The sequence below is a fragment of the Benincasa hispida genome, chromosome 1, assembly GCF_027475165.1.
Source record: "Benincasa hispida cultivar pf3 chromosome 1, pf3_genome.v1.1, whole genome shotgun sequence".
Taxonomy (NCBI): domain Eukaryota; kingdom Viridiplantae; phylum Streptophyta; class Magnoliopsida; order Cucurbitales; family Cucurbitaceae; genus Benincasa; species Benincasa hispida.
The window spans coordinates 541,266-561,864 of record NC_143478.1 but is presented as its reverse complement, the minus strand read 5'-3'; the positions used below and the strand labels follow the sequence as shown (position 1 = coordinate 561,864).

At 33.2% G+C, this 20,599-nt stretch overlaps 2 protein-coding genes across 3 annotated transcripts; one reads left to right on the top strand and one right to left on the bottom strand.

Annotated features, from left to right (window-relative positions):
- The first annotated feature begins 4,715 nt into the window (after nucleotides 1-4,715).
- On the top strand, nucleotides 4,716-8,852 carry LOC120087383 (protein PAM71-homolog, chloroplastic). 2 transcript variants are annotated; one of them, XM_039044359.2, is made up of 10 exons: nucleotides 4,716-5,045; nucleotides 5,308-5,470; nucleotides 5,911-6,094; nucleotides 6,465-6,512; nucleotides 6,626-6,722; nucleotides 7,120-7,283; nucleotides 7,516-7,581; nucleotides 7,945-7,995; nucleotides 8,131-8,235; nucleotides 8,518-8,852. In XM_039044359.2, exons 1-10 carry the CDS (start codon nucleotides 4,946-4,948, stop codon nucleotides 8,581-8,583), a joined length of 1,044 nt encoding a protein of 347 aa, XP_038900287.1. In that variant the 5' UTR covers nucleotides 4,716-4,945; the 3' UTR covers nucleotides 8,584-8,852. The 2 variants fall into 2 exon arrangements, with proteins under 2 accessions (XP_038900287.1, XP_038900282.1); XM_039044354.2 differs by having other exon boundaries at nucleotides 4,718-5,075.
- Nucleotides 8,853-9,968: 1,116 nt separating this feature from the next.
- On the bottom strand, nucleotides 9,969-12,633 carry LOC120072706 (beta-glucuronosyltransferase GlcAT14A). The gene is made up of 4 exons (XM_039025169.2): nucleotides 11,896-12,633; nucleotides 11,730-11,805; nucleotides 11,520-11,635; nucleotides 9,969-10,563 (listed from the first exon to the last, which is right to left on the bottom strand). The coding sequence occupies exons 1-4, from the start codon at nucleotides 12,614-12,616 to the stop codon at nucleotides 10,046-10,048; spliced, it is 1,431 nt and encodes a 476-aa protein (XP_038881097.2). The 5' UTR covers nucleotides 12,617-12,633; the 3' UTR covers nucleotides 9,969-10,045.
- Nucleotides 12,634-20,599: the final 7,966 nt, after the last annotated feature.

The following is a 20,599-nucleotide window of genomic DNA, read 5'->3' as shown; positions in this document are numbered from 1 at the left end:
GCCTTATATATTATAAAAGACTTACCTAAATTTAGCAACCGATTAAAATATATATCATATCAAAAAAATTAGAGGTTTGAGCTCTCCATCTCATATGTTTTTTTTTTTTTTAAAAAAAAAATAGTGAATATAAGATAACAAAGAACTTTAAAAAATGAATCAATTTATATATTCTATTATAATTACTTCACTTGATTCAGTTTAAAATCAACTTAAGATTACTCGATAAAACAATTATTCGAACAAAAATCAACTAAAGTGTCAAAAAAATTATGATATAATTCTACCTATATAAGTCAGATTGAGAAGATGAAAAATATTCATAAATAAAGAAATTCTTCTACCTATCTAATTCAATTCTAGTATTTTTCGATTATTACATTAATCCATGCAATGGTTTAAAATCTTATGTGATAAATATAGAGTATGATATCTAATTTAAAGATATGTAGTCTAAATATTTGTTAAATGCATTGAGAAGGTTAAAACAATTTTGTTATATGAGTTTACAAACTAAATTATCCCCAAAAAAATAGGGTTAGAAGACTTATACGTTAAATTTAATTATACAAATAAAATGCTATAGATTGTTTTTTTTTTAAAAAAAAAAATAGATATACATTAAAAGACTATCTATTGGAATGATTTGGATCCCATTGTGACGATCATAAGCAAGTCAATTTTAAGGTTTATAACCAAATTTTATATAATGATTTTGACTAAATTTGCTTGAAGATATGTTGTTTTGGTTTACAACTCTTCTCCAAAGTGGAGGTCTTAATCCAATTCTACAATCCTTTCCTTTGAAGAAACCACAAATCATTTCCATCACTAAAATCAATTCTAATATTTGTAAACGGTTGTTTGGCACCTTATTTTTTTGTAGATATATATATATATATATATATATATATATATATATATTTATATTGTTATTAAGGTGGTCTTTTAAGTCATTGTGTTTGGCACCTTATTATTGTTCACAACCTCGTAATTTCTAAATAAATAAAAAAAATAACATACCAAAAACAAAAAATGTGTTGACTACATTAAAACAAGCCACGTATAAAAAAGGATTAAAGGGAGAAATTCTTTTTTTAAAAGTTATTGAAAAATATCGTTTTACCAATTATTTTATTTTATTGATTAATTTTTAAAAATCTCAAGTCTCATTTTGTAGCCTTAACATCATTTTGCAAATGCATAAGAGTTTCAAATGTAACAAAAAAAAAAAAAAAGATTGTATATAAACTAGAGTTATATGACCAAAATATTTGGTCTCCTGATTTATGTTAAATATTTGGACCAAAATGGTAGAATTATTCTTTTGTTAATTTTTCAATTAAATTATTTGTAATATATATTGGTAAAGACTTGATTGATAAATTGATTACTATTGATGAACATGTTTTTGAGAAATTGAGGTTTGTTGTGAAAATTTAGAGGTATATTTCAACTTTTATATGTTTAGAATTAAAATTGCGATGATTGAATTTAAAATATTAATTCTATTTTAATTATTATTTATCCGTCAAAGCAAATATAGCTTAACTAATATATAATATATATATTAGCAATTGTCATATAGTATTTATATTAGCATTTATGAAATATGTGTTTCGAATCCTACAGACTCTATTTCGGAACAAAAAGTTTGGAATTTAAAATTCTATATCAAGTGATATTAATGAAACAAAAATTACTAATTTAGAAAATGATGTATTGGAACTTGGAAGAACAAATCAGTTATCCAAATATGTTTTTGTCACTAATATATTAATTTCTAACTCAATTGCTAAAATTAAAAATTATTGATTTTTTTTTTCTTTTTAATTGTGTAACTTGTTTTCAAAAAGTTACCACAGTAAATAAAGAGATAGAAATTCTAAAGCCAAACAATTAAATGTCAAAACATTCAATCTAAAATTAAGGGTTTAGAAAAGTCTGTAATTTTTGGGTTGAGGCGGCTGTTCTTAGACAAGACGTGCATCCACTTGCATTGAATAATTCACTACTCCACTTCCACAATACAACACCCTTCAAGAATACTTGTGTGCAACTAAACAATCTTAGAATCTTCTTTGAATTTGTAGCTTACAAAATCTTTTGAAATCGTATATATAGAAATTAGACTGTGTCCCTAAAAGAAAGAATTATATGGAAGAAGACGATTAAAAAGCCCTAACCACCTTTTAAAAACTCCTTAAAAAGGAAGGAAAATCGACTTTTTCTCACATTTTTAAATAACATATCATTGAATAATTAAAATAATTAGAATAAAAAAATACAACAAAAATATAAAAATAAATGAAATTATCCATGTAGGAAGTGTAGTTATGCATTGAATAAAGAAGGTTTGTTGAGATAGTTTTAATTATGAAAAAGAAAATGACAACAAAATGGATATGAACTTCCATTAAGACACGAAGATAAGAAAGTGAGATCGAGCATTTATGAAAAAATAATAATGATGCTGCATTGACCACACCGTTCTAATATAATTCCAAGTTTTAAGGTATTTCTGTCCTTTATTCTATAAATTCTAAAATTGATTTTCTATTTTTTTTTTCTTTGTGTGTGAATAATATTCTTCAGTAACAAAACAAAAGAGGGGACTAAATTTTAGGAAGAGTAATATTGAGTATATGACCTCTTTTTTTTTTATAATTTGTGTTGTTTTCTTTTTAAGATGGTGTTGAAATTTATTTACATAAATTTTTAATTTTTACCTTATCTAAAAAAACATTGGTGACAGGGAAAAAATAAATAAAAAAATAACACAACAAACTACCCCCACAAAATTATTGATAAAAATTGTAATTTCAAACCTACATGTAATGTATTGGTTGGTGTATAATTCCATTGTTGAAGGATAAGAATTTTTTTCCCTAATTAAACAAACAGGACTAGACCTCCCCTAGTTTATCTACCTTAAAATTTCCACCATTTTCATGTAGGAATTGTAAAGCATGAGTATCTTTTCAAAAAATAAATTGCAAAATATATGTTTTATTTGTGATTCTAACAAGTTTGAGTTTCTAATCGGATTATACATATAAATTTTAGGTGGAAAATATGAGTTTTCTAGCACATATTTGTATTTTTTAAATTAATAAATATATGTAAATTTAGTGTATAGATTTTAGAAATATGGATTTATACATAACCGACAAAAAGTAGCAAACACATACTTTACAAGTAAGTGCATATTTGAAAGTAATTTTTAGATGATTAACATTATTTTGTCTTATTTAAAATCACTCTTAAGCATACATTTAACCACTCAAAATCAATTTAGTGTTTAATTTTAAATTTTTAAACCCAATTTTCATACCATTAAAATTAGTTTGGAATGATTCAAAACATTTTCTGCATGATGTTGAAAACGAAAAATTGAATTTAACAGTTTTAGATCACTCCCAAACATGTCATAAAATTCACTTGCGAAACATAGATTTAACTTTTCAAATCTATGTTTCAATTTTAAAGTATTTAATTTTAATTATATATATAGGATTTTTGGTTTTGAAGTTTGCATTTAAAAAGGTCATTCCATGTTAGAGGATTATTTCAACAATTTGTCTCTCTTTAAAATGTTATTCATCTTAAATTCAAATAAATACTTCTTTTTTTTTTTTTTCTTAATACACTAAATGATAATAAATATGTTACACATATTGTGACAAATAAACAAAATTAAAAAAGAAGAATATGTTTAGATTTTGTTAACTGATGTCAAATTGTCTACCAACCCATATTCTAATGACCAATGACATGATTTCTAATTTAGAAAAGAATTCCAAAGCGTGCCCTTTACCCCATGACTTTAGTCTATAGTTTCAAAAGAATGTCACACTAAACGCCCATAACTTTCTACCTTACTAATTCATTATAGAAATGATACCAAATTACCTTTTTCTTTTCCTTTTAAAATAAATTATTATTGATTTAGTCACTATATTTCTAAAAGTTATAATTTAATATTTATGGTTTGATAACACCTCATAAATAGTCCCTATAGTTTAATAAATCCCTCATAAATATTTCTACCACAAGGATTATTTAGGTAGATTCAATTAACCATAGGAACTAATTTCTAACTTTAAACTATAGGATCCACCAATTTCATAATTCAACCATAAATTTTTTTCTAGAATTACTATTTTTTTATTCACTTTTCAAATTTTGATCGTGAATTATGCATATTAAAGTTGTATTTTCCCCAAGATCATTAAAAACAAATTATCAAACATTTTTCATGACTACCTTACATTAAGGTATAACCGTAGTATGTATATTTATGTATAAGCATGAATTATTTTCAAATACAAGAAAATGTAAATAATAACAAAATATTACAATCTCCGCGATAGACTATTATATGTGTTTATCCGATAGTAGTATATTGCGGTATATCACGATCTATCGCAGATACACTGTGATATCTTACTATTATTTGTAAATATTTTCAACATTGTCATTTGAAATGGTTTTCCTATAAATATTAATATATCACCTGTACCCTATGGTTTATTTTTTCCTCCATATCAATCCTAACTGGGTCGAAAATTGAAGTTAAAAGCCCAAGTTTCAACGTGGCTCGCAGGCCCAAAAGAAAAGGGTAATTGGGCCGTTCCTAAAGCTCAGGCCCAACAGTCACATGATGAGCCCATGTGTGAGCCACATATATGGGCCGGGCCTTAGACGAAAACGACGCCGTAGGCTTCAGTTTTTATCAATATTTCATTGTACAAGTTCGAAACAAGCATCCCGTTTTATCTCTGCAACTGCGACGTGGCAATCTTCGGAACTCAGATACGTATTTGTTGGCGGAGATTCAACATCAGTTCGGAGCTGTTTTCCGCTTCAACCGCCGCCGGCCGGCGACAACTATGGTTTTTAAGTAGGCGAATATGACGTTATAGGAAGGAAAAGAGAACGAGATATGGAAGGATTAGTGGTTCGTTCGCCGTTCGTTTCAACAGGGAAGAAGCTTCCCTTCTCGCCTTTGCTTGATTCTTTGCCGTGTCGTTCTGCTTCTGGCGGTATATTTGCTAAGACCGTACCGACATCGCGTAATTTTCTCTTGCATTTCCACTGTTTATGTGTAATTATCTGGTTTTGGTTTTTGATTTTGCAATTTCCAAATGCTGTGAGTTTGCATCATAAGTAGATTAGTTATGCAAAGTTAAGTGAAACTGATTGTTCGAGTCTCTTCAAATAATCTACGGATGATTCTTTTGTTGATATGCGCATTCTGTGCGTTCTGTGAACATACTGGGTGAGTAATGAGTGTATTGCTTACAGTGAAACGTAGAAGAGTGACGAGATTGAACGGGACGTACGGTAAAATCAGAGCACATTCGTCGAATGTAAGTATCGGATCCGATGGATACAAGCACGAAGAGGAAAAGGAGGGCCAGCATGTTGTTTCCAGTAGTGCACCTGTTGATATCAGTTCATCTAAAACGTGAGTTACTTCGTTTTTGTTTTGATTTTTCTGAGTTGAAGAGGAAACTTATGGATGTTGTATTGAATATTCGATTTCTGTTACTATGGCTAGGGTAATGCACTATATGCTTTTATTTACAATTACTACTCCGGAGCAATGGTTAAAGTTTCCATTGTATTTATTCATTATCATTTAAAATGAACTAATCTGGTTTCTGGGATTTCTATTCCGTTGCATATTTTACGGAGTTTTGTTTAGTAAACAGTGAATTTGACCTGTAGTCATGCTAATTGCTTCACTGAGTTGATGTAGTCAACGACAACTTCAAGAATTTGTTGTGTAAAACTGATTTTACCGCCTTCCTTTTTAATAGTGAATCCAAGACGCATTTGGCTCTCATAGGAACCAATATCTCTTCTTCTTCCTCACTCATTTATATATCTTCTATGTTTTTGCAGTGAGAAATCTCCAAAGGGATTGCCTTATCCTCTTTCTATTGCGCTAGTACTAATTGGATGTGGTTTAGTATTCTCACTGATTGCCTTTGTGAAGGGAGGACCTTCATCAATCTTGGCTGCAGTTGCAAAGTCAGGGTTCACTGCTGCCTTCTCATTAATATTTGTCTCTGAAATTGGAGACAAGGTGACTTTTTTCATTGGAACTTTGTCTATATTAAACCTCCACCCCACCACCCCAATTTTATCCAGATTCTAAATTTTGGCTATTGGTAGAAGGATTGTATACAACCTCATAATTTATGGCAGAAAATATAGATAAATAAAAGAATTTAAATAACTAAGATACGCAATCAATCCACTGAGACATGGAAGCTTTAAAATTGACCTTCTTCAACCACATTACAATTTAGAGAATTTCAAGTGGAGTAACCAAAATATTAAAAAATTCAAGATGTTTACAGGGTTTTATTGCTTAACTTCCTCTTCTAGCATCTCTAGTCTCACCCTCTTAGAATTCAGAGGCAACTTCAGCTTATACCTTCTCTTTTGGACAGACGTTTTTCATTGCTGCACTCTTGGCCATGCAATATAAGAAAGGACTGGTATATCCCCTCTCAGCTTACATCTCTCTTGCATTTTGTTCCGTGTTTTCTTTTGTTCCATATCACTTGGTTAGGAATTGAAAATTCTATTCAGGTATTGAATTCTTGAACAGGTTCTGTTAGGATCTATGGGAGCACTCTCACTTATGACAGTCCTCTCAGTTATAATTGGACGGATATTTCACTCGGTACCTGCCCAGTTCCAGACAAGTAAGCTGAAGCTATTTGGTTTTTCTAGCATTTACTTCAATTTTGACTTTAACTAGTTCTAAGAGAACGGTTCTTTGTATTGTATTTTTTTATCAGTATTAATGCATTGATGGCTTTTAATCTCTTTGAACATAGCGTTTTCATGCTTATTTTTCGTTTTCATGCTTATTTTTCTGTGAGGACAATAACTTTGGCTCTTCTTTCCTTTTATTGTACTAGTCTTAATCTATATGTGCTTTATAATGTTATATTGGCTTTATTGTTTAAGCTAGTGAACTTTGTTTTATTAAAAGTACAATTTTATATTTGATATTTTCTGTCATAATAAATAATACTGCTATAGGCATAGTTTTAGGTCCATAATTCTAACGATATTTACTTGCTATCATTCATGTAGCATTACCAATTGGGGAATATGCGGCAGTAACTCTTCTATTGTTCTTTGGTCTCAAGTCCATTAAAGATGCATGGGATCTTCCCTCGAGTATTCCAAAACAAGGTGATGAGAGTGGCCCGGAACTTGATGAATATGTCGAAGCGGAGGAGCTTGTTAAAGAAAAGGTAGATCCCCAACTATTAGTTTCCTCTAGGTTTGGAGTTCTGTTTTCATAAAGTCTCTATCTAAAAAACTATTGCTTCTTTGCTCAATTGTCTTGGGTAGTATCAGCATATTTCATATTTGTCTGACCCTGGGACTGAAAGTTTCACACATGCTCTTCCTGTCCACCCGTTACATGCAAGTGCATTTGTAGCTAATTCTGCCTTATGATAAACCTTTTATAATTGTTATCAGGTTTCAAAACGGCTCTCCAATCCACTTGAAATCATCTGGAAGTCGTTCAGCCTTATATTTTTCGCCGTAAGTAATTTTTAATCATTACTATTTCAGCAGAAATGAATAACAAAAACATAATACTTTAAAATCACATCGTGTGTAAAAATCACGATAGGAGAAGTTCGTTAAAGATCGCCAAAATCTAAGGGTTTACTAATTTCATAACCTATAATGACTTCATGAGCGATTACATTAAAAGAGTATCGTAGACTTGCCTTCTCTCTATCAATTTGCATCACATTCGTAAATTCTACCTGAATGAATGTCATATTTAGTTCATCAACTTGAGAGGACTTAAAGCTCTTTATGAATTTTAACGAGTGTGTTTGCATTAAAAAAAGATTCATGTGCAAGTACTCGAAGTTTGAAATACTATGTTGTTATTAGGAATGGGGCGATCGCTCAATGCTTGCAACCATTGCTCTTGGAGCTGCGCAGGTTCGATTTTCTGTATTTAAGCCTGCTTCTCTCTCTCTCTCTCTCTCTCTCTCTCTCTCTCTCTCTCTCCATTTTCATTTTCATTTTCATTTCAAGTTTTAATCATATATCTCTTTCAATTTCCTCTTCACACAGTCTCCATGGGGTGTGGCGACGGGAGCTATCACTGGACACCTAATTGCAACTACCATTGCCATTCTAGGAGGAGCATTTCTTGCCAACTACATTTCTGAAAAACTGGTAAGTCCCCTGTTTGACATGTTTGAGAATGATTCTCAAATGATTAAAATCATTTTATTATTTTTAAAATCACTTTGAAACATGATTTTAATCACTCAAAACAAATTGTATTTAAAGATGTAAAATATTAAATTGATTTTGAGTAATTAAAGATATGTTTCAAAGTGATTTTGAGCATGACAAAAGTGATCTCAACCATTTCAAAATCACTCCCAAACATGCATTAACTTCTCTTTGCTTCCCTTAATCACTAATGCAACAACTCACTCTACCTTCTATCAGGTCGGCTACTTGGGCGGCGTACTCTTCTTAATTTTTGCAATAGCAACTTTTTTTGGAGTTTTCTGACGTTCTTCGATCGCACAAGATCGAGCTCTTCTACACCCTATGGCAAAGCCGATGCATTGGAAGACCTAATGCTAGTAGCCACGGAGAGGAGAGGAGAGAAAGAACGTGGCTTAACGTAGGTTACTGGATGTTTCTTTGGGAAGTCAAGTATTATCATTTAATCTTCTTATTCACCGCTCACTAGCTTCACAATCATGATTTTGTGTGATTATCATGAACAATTGTTTTCAAAATGGTTCTTTGTGAAATTCAGAGTTTTGCCCATAAAATACATCCTCTGTTGTATTTCTGATGGCCTTTGTAACCACTTAGCTGGTTGCTTTTTCGCTGCTCTCTTTGTCGTGTTTTACGCACAAAAAAGATTAAATGGATGGATGAGTGAGTAATTTCACTTACTTCCCAACTCCTTGGCTGGTTATAAGCAGGGTGATCCTAAACCCAATTCCTACCATTTGAGTTGAATTATCGACTCATTTCAATTACATTGGATTCAAATATATGAAAATTTTATGGGTTGGATTAGTAAAAAATTTAGAAATGGTCTCTATGTTATAAACTCTATTCAATTTTTTAAAAATATTAAAACATGTATGATGATCTAAATTTGGTCCCTATGGTTTGGATAAAATTAAAAGTTAGTTCATATGATATGACTTTAAAATTTAGAAATTAGTTCCTATGATTTGATATAACTAAATCCTCTCAAATAGTCTTTACATATGAACTATTTATGAAGCTTTTATCAAACTATAGGAGTAAATTTTAATTAAAGCCACAAAACCTCTAGGGACAAAAGTTTTAATTTATCCTATACAATACATAATATTACAAAATAATAATTATACAATCTTTTAAAATAACACCATATTTGTAAATAAATTATTATTAGTTTATTGTCAACTAGTATATAATGGGTAACTACAAGTAGTTTACAATTTTTTAAATAAGAATTCAATTTCTTAATTTTGCTGACAAACGCATATCTAAAAACAACAAATACAATTATGCTTTCATTTACTCCATCATTTTCAAATTTATGTTTTTAGATTCTCTAACAAACAAGTCCTAAGTTTTCAAAATTTTTAAAATTAACCAAATTATTATACTTAAAATTATAAGTTCAAAATCCATTAGACATAATGTTCAAAACTTATATGTAATAGATTAATTAATTTTTAAAAATTACAAAATTGTGAAACTAGATACTTTTGTTCAATGAGTAAACTTTAATTTCCTTTCACCAACGCTTAATTAGATATATGTCCCTGACCCAACGGTCAAGAGTTACAATATTTCACATGTTATATATATATATGTACCCATCCGGTTAATGTTAACAACTAAATGACCTAAAAGCTCGCTGAGGGCTAAAGAATCAATCAAGATGACAAATTCCACTACCTCGATTTGCATCAATTTTTTCCCCTTCTGTTTTCTTTTGGGGATGTTCAATTGTTAAGAGTCATTCAACAACTACACACCTGTTCAATCTAAACGTACCATTTGAAAGCAATCCAACAATTCGTTTTTCAAGTCTTCTTGCTCCTAAACCTGGCCTAATTACATCTGCATCTCCCCAGACCAGACATGTATCATTTCCAGGCTCCCCCAAGCACCACCCACCAGGCACAGTATGTCCGGGACCGCGATTCAAGATCTCATTATCAATACGGTTGAGGACGGGGTCGTTCAACTTAAATCTTGTGGCGAAGGCTGCTCCACTCTCAATCATGAGATCAAAATCAGAGGGGCCGAGGACTTGGGGTTGTTCTTTAGGTGGCTTATCAAATATGGCAAATAGTAAATTATCATTAAGGATTGTCTTGTTGAACTGACGAGAATTACAGAGGACGGTTGGAAAATAGTTCAAGTGGCCAAATTGAGTATTCGAGAAGTACATCAATAGAGTTCTTGGAAGATTATCCGTTCCAAGGATGCAAAACTCGACAACATTTCGACTTAGAATAGAAAGAGATGAACCTGCAGAAAAATTGTTAATCTCCGGTGTGAGAAGGGTTTAGTTTAAGGGAACATTATAGATCAAACCTACATGCTTAACTGAACATCAACATTCATGTTGGATTCAATCTCTTAGTATTGGATAACATGATATGAGAAGATAGACAATTGCCAAAGAAAATCCCTCTCTCTTGCTTTCCCTATCAAATGAAAATATAGACTACCCCACAAGTTCATCTCTTCCTCTCACTCACACACACTCTGATAGAAAGACAGGCAATACTAATTGAGATACTAAAACACATACATACACAGCATCAAAATGGAAAACGAATCACACAAGGATGGCATTTCCAAGTCGAGGGAATCACCATTTTTCGGTTAGGAATTACAAAAACAGTTTTTAATTCACCAAAAAAAGAAGAAAAAGATGAACGATGTGTTCAACAACATGTGAGGTAGAGATATGAACCTATGATCTCTTAGTCAGGACAATGTCTTGACTTGTTGAGCAATGTTCAAGTTGGCAAATGAAGAATGATGGGTGAAATGTGGGTTGGGAGACCTGAATCTCCGATCTCTAGGTTGAGCACCTATGTCCTAACAAGAGCTATGGTCAATAACAGAGCCCCCACCATAAAACTATAAAACTAAAATCACATATAGACAGCTTCCCAATAACAGAGCCCCCACCATATACAAAACTATAGACATATAGTGTACATAAGAGTGTTGTTGAGAGCAAATCCAGTATTTATAAACAATACCAATGAACTTAATAGACTTCTTGGAATGAAACCAGAAGCCCCATCTTCTAAACATCTACAGTTTGCAATATCTTAACTTTATAACTAATATTGCACCATCCCAAGACCCAAGGTAGACCCATTATCCAGAAGCTATTGAAGCTCCACAGATAATCATTAAACTGAAGATGCAAGCAATCATTCAAAAGGTTAGGAAAGATGAAGGCCTACCTGAAAACAAGTGAAACGCATTAGGCAATTCCCTCTTCTGGGTGGCATAGAACATGGCAGTTTTCTCAGAAAGATAAAGCCCAGGATCAACAATTATTGGCTTCAATTTCCTAGCCCTTTCATCAACACACAAGAACAAGAGTTGGCAGTTCAGAAAAAATACGTTACAACTTAAGAAAGCATTGAATTTTGAAAGAGTGATGATCTTACTCTCTCCACCCAATGTAACTCGAATGCGTTACGAAGTTCATATCCTTAGGCAGAAATGACAGAATGTGAAGAAGATCTAAAGAACCCACAGAATAACACTCAATAAACAACATCCTCAAAAAAGGGGGAAAAGTCCATACCAGATGAAAATTTCCAGAAAACATACCGTCTTGCGTGACAAGTGGGTAATCATCGGCGGAGAGACGAATAAACCAATCCCAATTCGGCGACAAGTGGAGGAGCAGCGAAGCACCGTGAAGCGTCGAAGAAATTGCGGAGGAGCCTTTGAGATACACAAAATCAGCCTTACCAATTACATCGACATTCTGAGCAGCTCTGAAAATGGGAACAGATTCGACGGCGAGGGCAAGAGAATCGCGCTCCGTTTGAGGAGCGGAGAGATCAAGGTGAAGAAGGTAGTGGTTCCTAGGATGATAAACGGCGAGAAGAAGGCGAAGAATCCGATCGAAATCGCCATTGGATCCGGAAATGAGATAAGCGATAGAAGGGGGAGTGGGATCGGAAGAAGCATTGCTGCTATGGAAGACAGTCCGATGGGCCTGGCGGGTGGGGAAGAGGAAAGGGTCGGGTTTGGGGCGGCGTGGGAGGGCGGCGGAGGAGAAGTGGGCGGAGGAGGAGATGGAGAGGAAGAAAATAAGGGAGAAGAGGGCGGTGGCGAGGATGATGGAGAGAGTGGTTTTGGAGTCTTTGAGGGCGACGGCGGCGGGGGAGGGGGCGGCAAACGGCGGCGCCGGAGAGGATTGCATTTTTTTGGGGCGAGAAAGAGTGGACGTGGTGGCGGTGGTGGAGGTGGTGGTTATCGGTTTCTTCAGTTGTGAGTTAAGCTGCCGCTCGGCTAAAGCTGATGGGGATGTAGTGAGTCCCATTTTCTTTTTTATTTTAGAATAATAATTTAAATAAAAAAATAAATTAATCTTATAATTTTTTTTAAAAAAAATTAATTAAGAAATAACATATTTTTTAAATCAGAATTTAACAGGTCATTTTTTTAGTACCAGATTTTAACGGGTCATTAGACAACTTCGTTGGGAAGAATTCTGAGTAATTCATCCAGATTTTTTTTTCTTCAATTATGATCATGAGAGATCAAACTATTAACTTTTAGATTATATCAACGACAACTAAAACTATTTTTTCTCTTTCGAACAAAGGTTATTGGTATTTCGAATACGTTGAGATTGTCTATTAAACTTTATAATATATTTAATATTTTTTTTTTATATTTTTCTAAATGTCATATTTATCAAGAATATAAGAATTTGATGTCATAAATTTATAACCAATTTAAACCCAACTTAAATTGAGGTATATTTTGTTCTTCGATTAGTTTAGAAAGGATAGAGGGAACCAATCTTCCTATTTTTAAGTGAAAAATAGCACATTGACTAGTTTAATTCACAAGCTTTATTTTATTTATTTATTTATTTTTCTGGAGAAGTAATTATGGAGAAGTAATTGAAATGATGTCTATTAATTTATTTAGTAGACAAATATAGAAAATATTTTGGAATATATGGAGGATAGTTTGGGAAAATTTCACGAAATGACCCAAAACCTAAAAACTTTTCTACCACTGACCTCTTTCCCATGCAAAAATTCAAAATTACCCCCAATTTTTAAAAAGTTTTCAGACCACACAGTGAACACGTCTCTACGAATACTTTAAGCGAGTATTTAGATATTACTAAGCGATCAGATAGATATTACTAAGTGATCGTGTAGAGAATACTAAGTGATCGTTTAACTAACTGTTTCATGATTGTTTAGATATCCATTATGCGATCGTTTGTCTAATACTAAGCGATTGTTTAGGTTTTGTTATGTGATTGTTTGGTTAATACTAAACGATCACATAGTAAATTACTAAACGATCGTTTATAATTTACTAAACAATTGTGTACAATTTACTACTCGATCGTTTAGTAAATTATAAACAATCGTGTAGTAATTTAATGCTAAACGACATTTATTATGAAAATGATATGAGAGAAGAAATCATACACTGAATGAAGGGCTGAAGAAACTGTTGAAGGAAGAAGAAATGTGGACTAAATCCGACGATGAAAGCTATGAGAGAAAGCTACCAGAGAATTCGAAGATGTTGGGCTGAAACTCTGAGAGAAAGCTACGAGAGAACAATGAGAGAATTTTGTGGGGAATTCAACGACAGAAAGCGAATAATAAGAGAGAGACGTTCCATTCTCTTCAGAATGTTAATTGGGAAAAAATGTTTTAGTAGAATGTTGGTGGTGTGTTGAATGCACATTGAATGAAGGGTTGTGAAATGAAAGAGTAAAACAGCATGCAACGGAAGTATCAAGGATCCATAAGTTTTCTAATTCACTAATTTTAGCAAAAACTAAAGTATATTCTTCTCAAAAAGTGGGTTCTCTGAACATACCTTTGATGAACTCTCCAAGAAAACGCCTGTTCAGCTGCTGTCTTCACTTGTTATCAATGTGAACCACCTCAAAGCCTTCCCTACTATGCTCTTGGAGCTTTAGGTAGAGTTGTGGGACTCAAGAACAGCTTGAATATGTGAAGAAACCAGAGAAACTCACAACAGCCTGACTGAAGAAGACAGCTTCTTCTTCAGAAAAAATTCTCTCGAAATTCTCTATTATCTTCTTCTCCAATAACTCCACTCTTCTTTATATATAATAGATGAACATGAAAAGATATGGAGTGCATGGCTTGCAGCTCATGCTTGGAGAATCAAAGCAAAGAAGATAATGTTTTTTGTGTGAGCATAAAGATGATGATAATGGAAAAAACCCATTTTCCATTTTTGTGCAACATGCAAACGATTTTTCATTCTTTCTTTTTTAAAACCAAAAATGATTTAAACTCATTTTAATTCAAAATTTGATTTTCTTAAATTAATTTTTTTAAAAAATTAATTAATCTAATATCAAATAGTAAATTAATTTTTGCACAATAACCATCTTTATATATTTAAATCATATTTAAATATTTATTCTCTTGTTCCATTTAATTTGAACATTTCAAATTAATTTCTCAAGCTATCCTAAAGCTTATCCATTTACGAGCTAGTAGGGGACCTCGCGGACTTACAGATCATGGGCTCCAACGATTCGAGATTAATCGGCTAAACTCATTAGTCCAATTTAACCCCCCCATTTGTTAACTAATAGGACACTCCACTATAGCCCATAATTGAACTCCCCTCATTGTAGATATATTATTCCTACTTAATAACCATAATTAGTAAGTCGGTCCTTCACAGGTTGTTCGTAATCACAGCTAGGTCAAAAATACCGTTTTACCCCTGTGACTACATCTTGTTCCTTAAGTTCCTATTGATCCTCTAATGAACAATTCTGATTCATAATCTCTATGAATCAAATCATTTCTCTATCATGAGAAGGCAGGGTCCCGATTGTTCAAGACCTGGAGTCAATACTTAAGAAAACAACCTATCTACTAGCCCTAAATAGGGTAGGAGTGAATTCCATCTTGCAAGGCTATGTCCTCAGCTATTCATCCGGTCTCATCCGCAAAATGGTAAGCTTATTGAGCAATATTGTTGGACTACTCTCACCGTTTGCAGATCAAAGGATAATTCCGAATAAACAGGAGTCCATAGCTAGCTCAAGATTAAAATTGAGTTAACCTAGGTTACATAATAAATGAAATAGTCAGTTTTAACAGTAAACGGTCGTTATAAAGAAAAGTGACTATTTTCATGATCCAGTCTATATGCAAACTCATTGCATAGGATGCCCCCACTCTCATGTCTCAACATGAATGATTTGTGGATCACATCGTTTGTAGCACCTTACAACTTCTTGTAACAATTACAGAGTGGGCCGCATCCAATAGTGTTACCAGGATGAGATACCCAATTTCATCCATATACTTATTAGACCATTTAGGCTATATACTGTTAACTTGATCCTGTTTATGTCACTATATATAGTTAGAAAACTCAGACTATAGCCAAGGATGCATTTATTGGATTTTCATAATAAAATGCAAAATCAACAAGTCATTGTTATTGATTAAATAGAATGTTTAACACGAACTGCGAGTTCTAGGACATTCCCAACATGGAAATCGTAGAAGGAATAACAATGTGGTGGTATAAAGGAATTTTAAAAATTAGGGGTATTTTGATATTTCGCATAGGGAAAAGGTTAGCGGTAGAAAATTTTTTAGGAAGAGGTCATTGGTAGAAAAGGTTTTGGGTTGTGGGTCATTTTGTGAAATTTTTCGATAGTTAGCTTTGAATGGAAGTTATAGTTTTTTTTTTTCCTTTTTTTGATATTAAATTGAAATGACGGGATTTATTAAAAGTAAGATTTAGATTGTTGATGCCAAATTTTGGCGAGGAAAAATACACCTTAACTTCATGCGACATCAACAATAAATAAGAGAGAACCTGCAAAACAAATAAAAAGAGTTATGTGCTTAAGTCAATAAGAGAATTATAGAATAGAGAAGAAGTCAGGAGTTCTTAGTTCCATCATATAGAATCATAAAAGTAAATTTATAAGGAGAATGAAATAGAGTTTACATTTTCTCTTTATGATAAGGATCATATGGATCTTTCCTCGTCCTAATAAGTTAAGATTAAATATGATAAGATAAATCTATTTTATCTACTATTTCTCTTTCATTATCATGTTAGAGATCTACATTAGATAGAACATGTGCGAGCCTTACTTGGGCCAAGGTCGACCGACGCAACATTCTTGTCAGGCGCACTGGGGTTAAATCTCTCTAAGGCCTTGCTTATGTTGGGCCTTTTGGCATTTTGAGCTCTCATCAGGGGGCTCGACCACAGCTCTGGGCTCAAATCTTTCCTCAGGCCTGCTCTTTCATCCCTTTATTGCTTTCCTTTGATGTTTTTGCCCGTGGTTCTATAATCTACAACTGAATTGACAGGTCTAAATCTCTCACCTCATTAATATTAAAAAAAATTAAAATTAAAATTTTGTATAGTAGATCTATATCTCTTTTAAAAAAAATTAAAGAACTAAATTTGTAATGTTGAAAGTTAAAAAAATTTAACCTGGAAAAGTATTACATACCATCAATAAAGGATTAAAATATTGATGTCGATATACATTTCAATTTTATGCTCGATAAAATATTGATATTAACGGATATTTTTGTAAATCACGAAATTTATAAAAATTATTTAGATTAATAATTAAGTTATTTTTACTCATAAATTAAGTTATGGATATTGTTATTAGTAATTCTATTTATATTGAACTAAATAGATGACATTCTGTAGGCTTTACAAATCTTTATACTAAGATGTTGAAAATGATAGATATCGATGTGCAACTTTTCGATTTACGAATATTTGAATGGATATTTCATCCTTCCTCTCCATCAAATTTCATACAATAAAATTTTTTCTCTTTATTTCACAATTTAAGCTTTGGATGAAATATGTGTTATCCGTACAAAAAGGTCGTAAAATTAGTGATTTTTTAGATTTTAATTGAAATATTAAAATGAAGGAAGACGACAATTCCAATTATTGAACAGTATGCGAGAAAGAGAGAGAACATTATCAAGCAATGAATTCAAAGCAAAACGAAGACGAAAAACAACAATGGTAATGAGAAGCAAGAGCGTGGGCCACACTCGCCACCGTGCAAGATGGAATTGACCCCTACCCATTTTAGGGTTAGCAGATAGGTTGTTCTTTTAAGTGCTGATTCTAGGTCTTGAACAATCGGGGCCCCGCCTTCTCATGATAGAGAAGGACATGATTCATAAGTAGTATTATGAATCAAATTGTTCATTAAAGGGTCAGTGGGAACTTAAAGAACGAGATGTATTTACAGGGATAAACGAAAATTTTGACCCAGCTGTAATTACGAACGACACGTGAATCGATTACTTTTTTTTTACTTGTAGCTGCATTTGATAGAAACTACAGACCACGGTTGCATTCATCACCACGCATATATTACATTGTTCTTTGTTCACCATACTAGTTTTCAGTAGCTTACATGTAATTTTATTTATATTACTCTTAGGGAAAATTACATAATATAAAGGCTCAAGAACAAGAAATGAAACAAGGAAATCACTAAGAACAAAATAGTAGCCAGCTTATTCGAGAGGGCTATCTTCTCTTCTTATGCTGAAACTTCTTTAGACAATTCCCAAAATTTGCCTACCTTCCCCCCTGCTGCCCATCTATTTAATTACCAGGAGGTGGTCCCCCCTCCCCTCTTTAAACGGTTATCAGCCCTCCACGGTTATGTACCACTATCACCTAAATATTTTGTTTCCACCTCCACTATCGTGGGTAATATCCATTTTTTACCTCTTCTTTTGTAAATGTTGATGATTGAAGGCCTAACAATATCACCCGCCTCTAATTGCACCTTGTTCTCAAGGTGGAAATCAGAAAATTGCTCCGTTATCACATGTAATACTTCCCATATAGCCTCACTTTTTGGCAGCCCTTGCCATTGGACCAACCATTCTTTCAAAGCTAATTCCCCATTCCATCGTACCCCAAGTATCTTTTCAGGGGACTTTTTTTAGCTCAAATTCTTCTGTTAAAGTTGGGTAATGATGTTGTACTTGATCGGTTTGTCCCAACTTCCTTTTCAGTTGTGAGACATGAAAGACGTTATGTACGTTTGCCTCTGGAGGGAAGATCTATTTTGTATGCCACCAAGCCGAATCTGCCCAAAATATTATAGGGTCCATAATATTTTTGAAGCTAACTTCTCACACCTTTTTCGTGCTAGATATTTTTGCAGGTAAGGTCGCAACTTCAGAAAAACTTCTTCTCCAATGTCAAACTGTAATTCTCTACGATGGAGATCGACTTGTTTTTTCATACGGTTCTGGGCCACCACCAAATATTCATTCAAGGCTGTTAATGCTGTGTCACAAGCCATTAGTTGTTGTTCTACCAAGTCATTGGATGTCTTCTTCTCCCCATACGACAATATGATGGTGCCTTTGTTTCCAAATACTACTTGGTAAGGAGTAGTGTTAATTGATGTATGAGAGGTAGGTTTGTACCATAACTCTGCCCACAGGATCCACTTACTCCATTTTGAGGGTTGTTCATTACCAAAGCAATGCAAGTAAGTTTCAAAACATCGATTAACTCTTTCTGTTTGGCCATTCGTTTATGGGTGGAATGTTGTGCTTCTCTTCAATACAATGCCCATCATGGAAAAAAAAAACTCCTTCCAAAAGTGACTAAGGAATACCTTGTCCCGATTTGTGATTATTGACTTAGGAATTCCATGATGCTTTATGACTTCTCGAATGAATAGTTCGGCTATTTGTTTTGCAAGAAAGGGTGTTTCAGGGGGATAAAATGGGCGTACTTGCTCAAATGATCCACCACCACCATAATGAAGTTGTATCCCTCGGACCTCAACAATCCTTCAATGAAGTCCATGGTCAAATCTTCCCAAATTTATTCAAGAATGGGTAATGGTTGTAACAATTCGGCTGGATACAAGGTATCTGTTTTATTCCTTTGACAAATATTACATTGTTCCACATACTTTTTCACATTCGATTTCATCCCTTGCCAAAACAGTTCTCTTGAAATTCTCTTATAAGTCCTTAGAAATCCCAAATGCCCTCCTAAAATTGAATTATGAAATGTATGCAATAGTGATGGAATTAACAAGGAGTGCTTTGAGATTACTAACCATCCATTAAAGACATTAAAGACAATAACCCAATGTGTTTCATGAGTAGAGATATTAGGGTTATAGATAAGTATCATTAAAAAAAAAAAAAAAAAAAGAGTACAAACCTTCGAAGAAATGGCCAGAAGTTGTGGTTCAATAATGATTGAAAATTCGTCGATGCGTTGGTTCGAAAGGCATTACTACGAATTCGTAAGGTCCTTCATGAGTTCTGAATGCCGTTTTCTCAATATCTCTCTCGTTCATTCTGATTTGATGGTACCCTGACTTAAGATCTAACTTGGAGTAGACTGCTGAACCATGGAGTTTGTCTAACAATTATTCTATAACTAGAATAGGGAACTTGTTGGCTACCGTTACCTGGTTTAGTTTCTTGTAATCAACACAAAATCTCCACCCACCATCTTTTTTCTTGACCAACAACACTGGATTAGAGTACGGACTTCAACTTGATCTGATGATACCTTCTTGAAGCATTTCTTCCTTTTGATGGTGGCTGTATTTATAGGGTCGTACATTCATTGACTGCCCTTCAAATAAATTTATCTGGTGATCGATGCTCCTCCTCGGTGGCAGTCCTGTGGGTGGCTCGAAAATGTCATTGTTTTCTTGCAACAATGCTTGAATCATCATTGGCAGTGGCTTCTCTGGAATGCCTTTGCCCTCTTCTTTTTTTGTTTCTTCCATCCATTCCACATTTTGAAACTGTTGGGGTTGATGCCCTAAAGTCTCGTGTTATGTAGTTTGTAAACAGTTTGTACGAATGCTTGTGATGTATAATATATGATATTTTACTTCACTTATTGATTTTGCTCAGTTGTTTGTTTTATTTGCTTTACCACAAACCAATAAACATAAAATCCATAGTTATCTGTATGTAACTTAAGCTGTGGTGACATACAAGTGGATCATGTCTTAAGTGATAATCAAAATGGTCTGTAGTATATGGATATAGGAGGGAAACCTTATCCTGGTAATGCTATGGATGCGGTCTACTTTTTGGAATGGTCATAAGTGTTGTGACTTGTCACAAATGGTCTGATCTTGATCATTCGTGTAGGGGACATGCGAATGGAGGTGTCTTATACAAAGAGTTTGTATAAGACCTGACCACAAAATGTTAACGTCTCGTTATATAACACCATTCATGACAAAGACTTCACTTCACTAGAATGA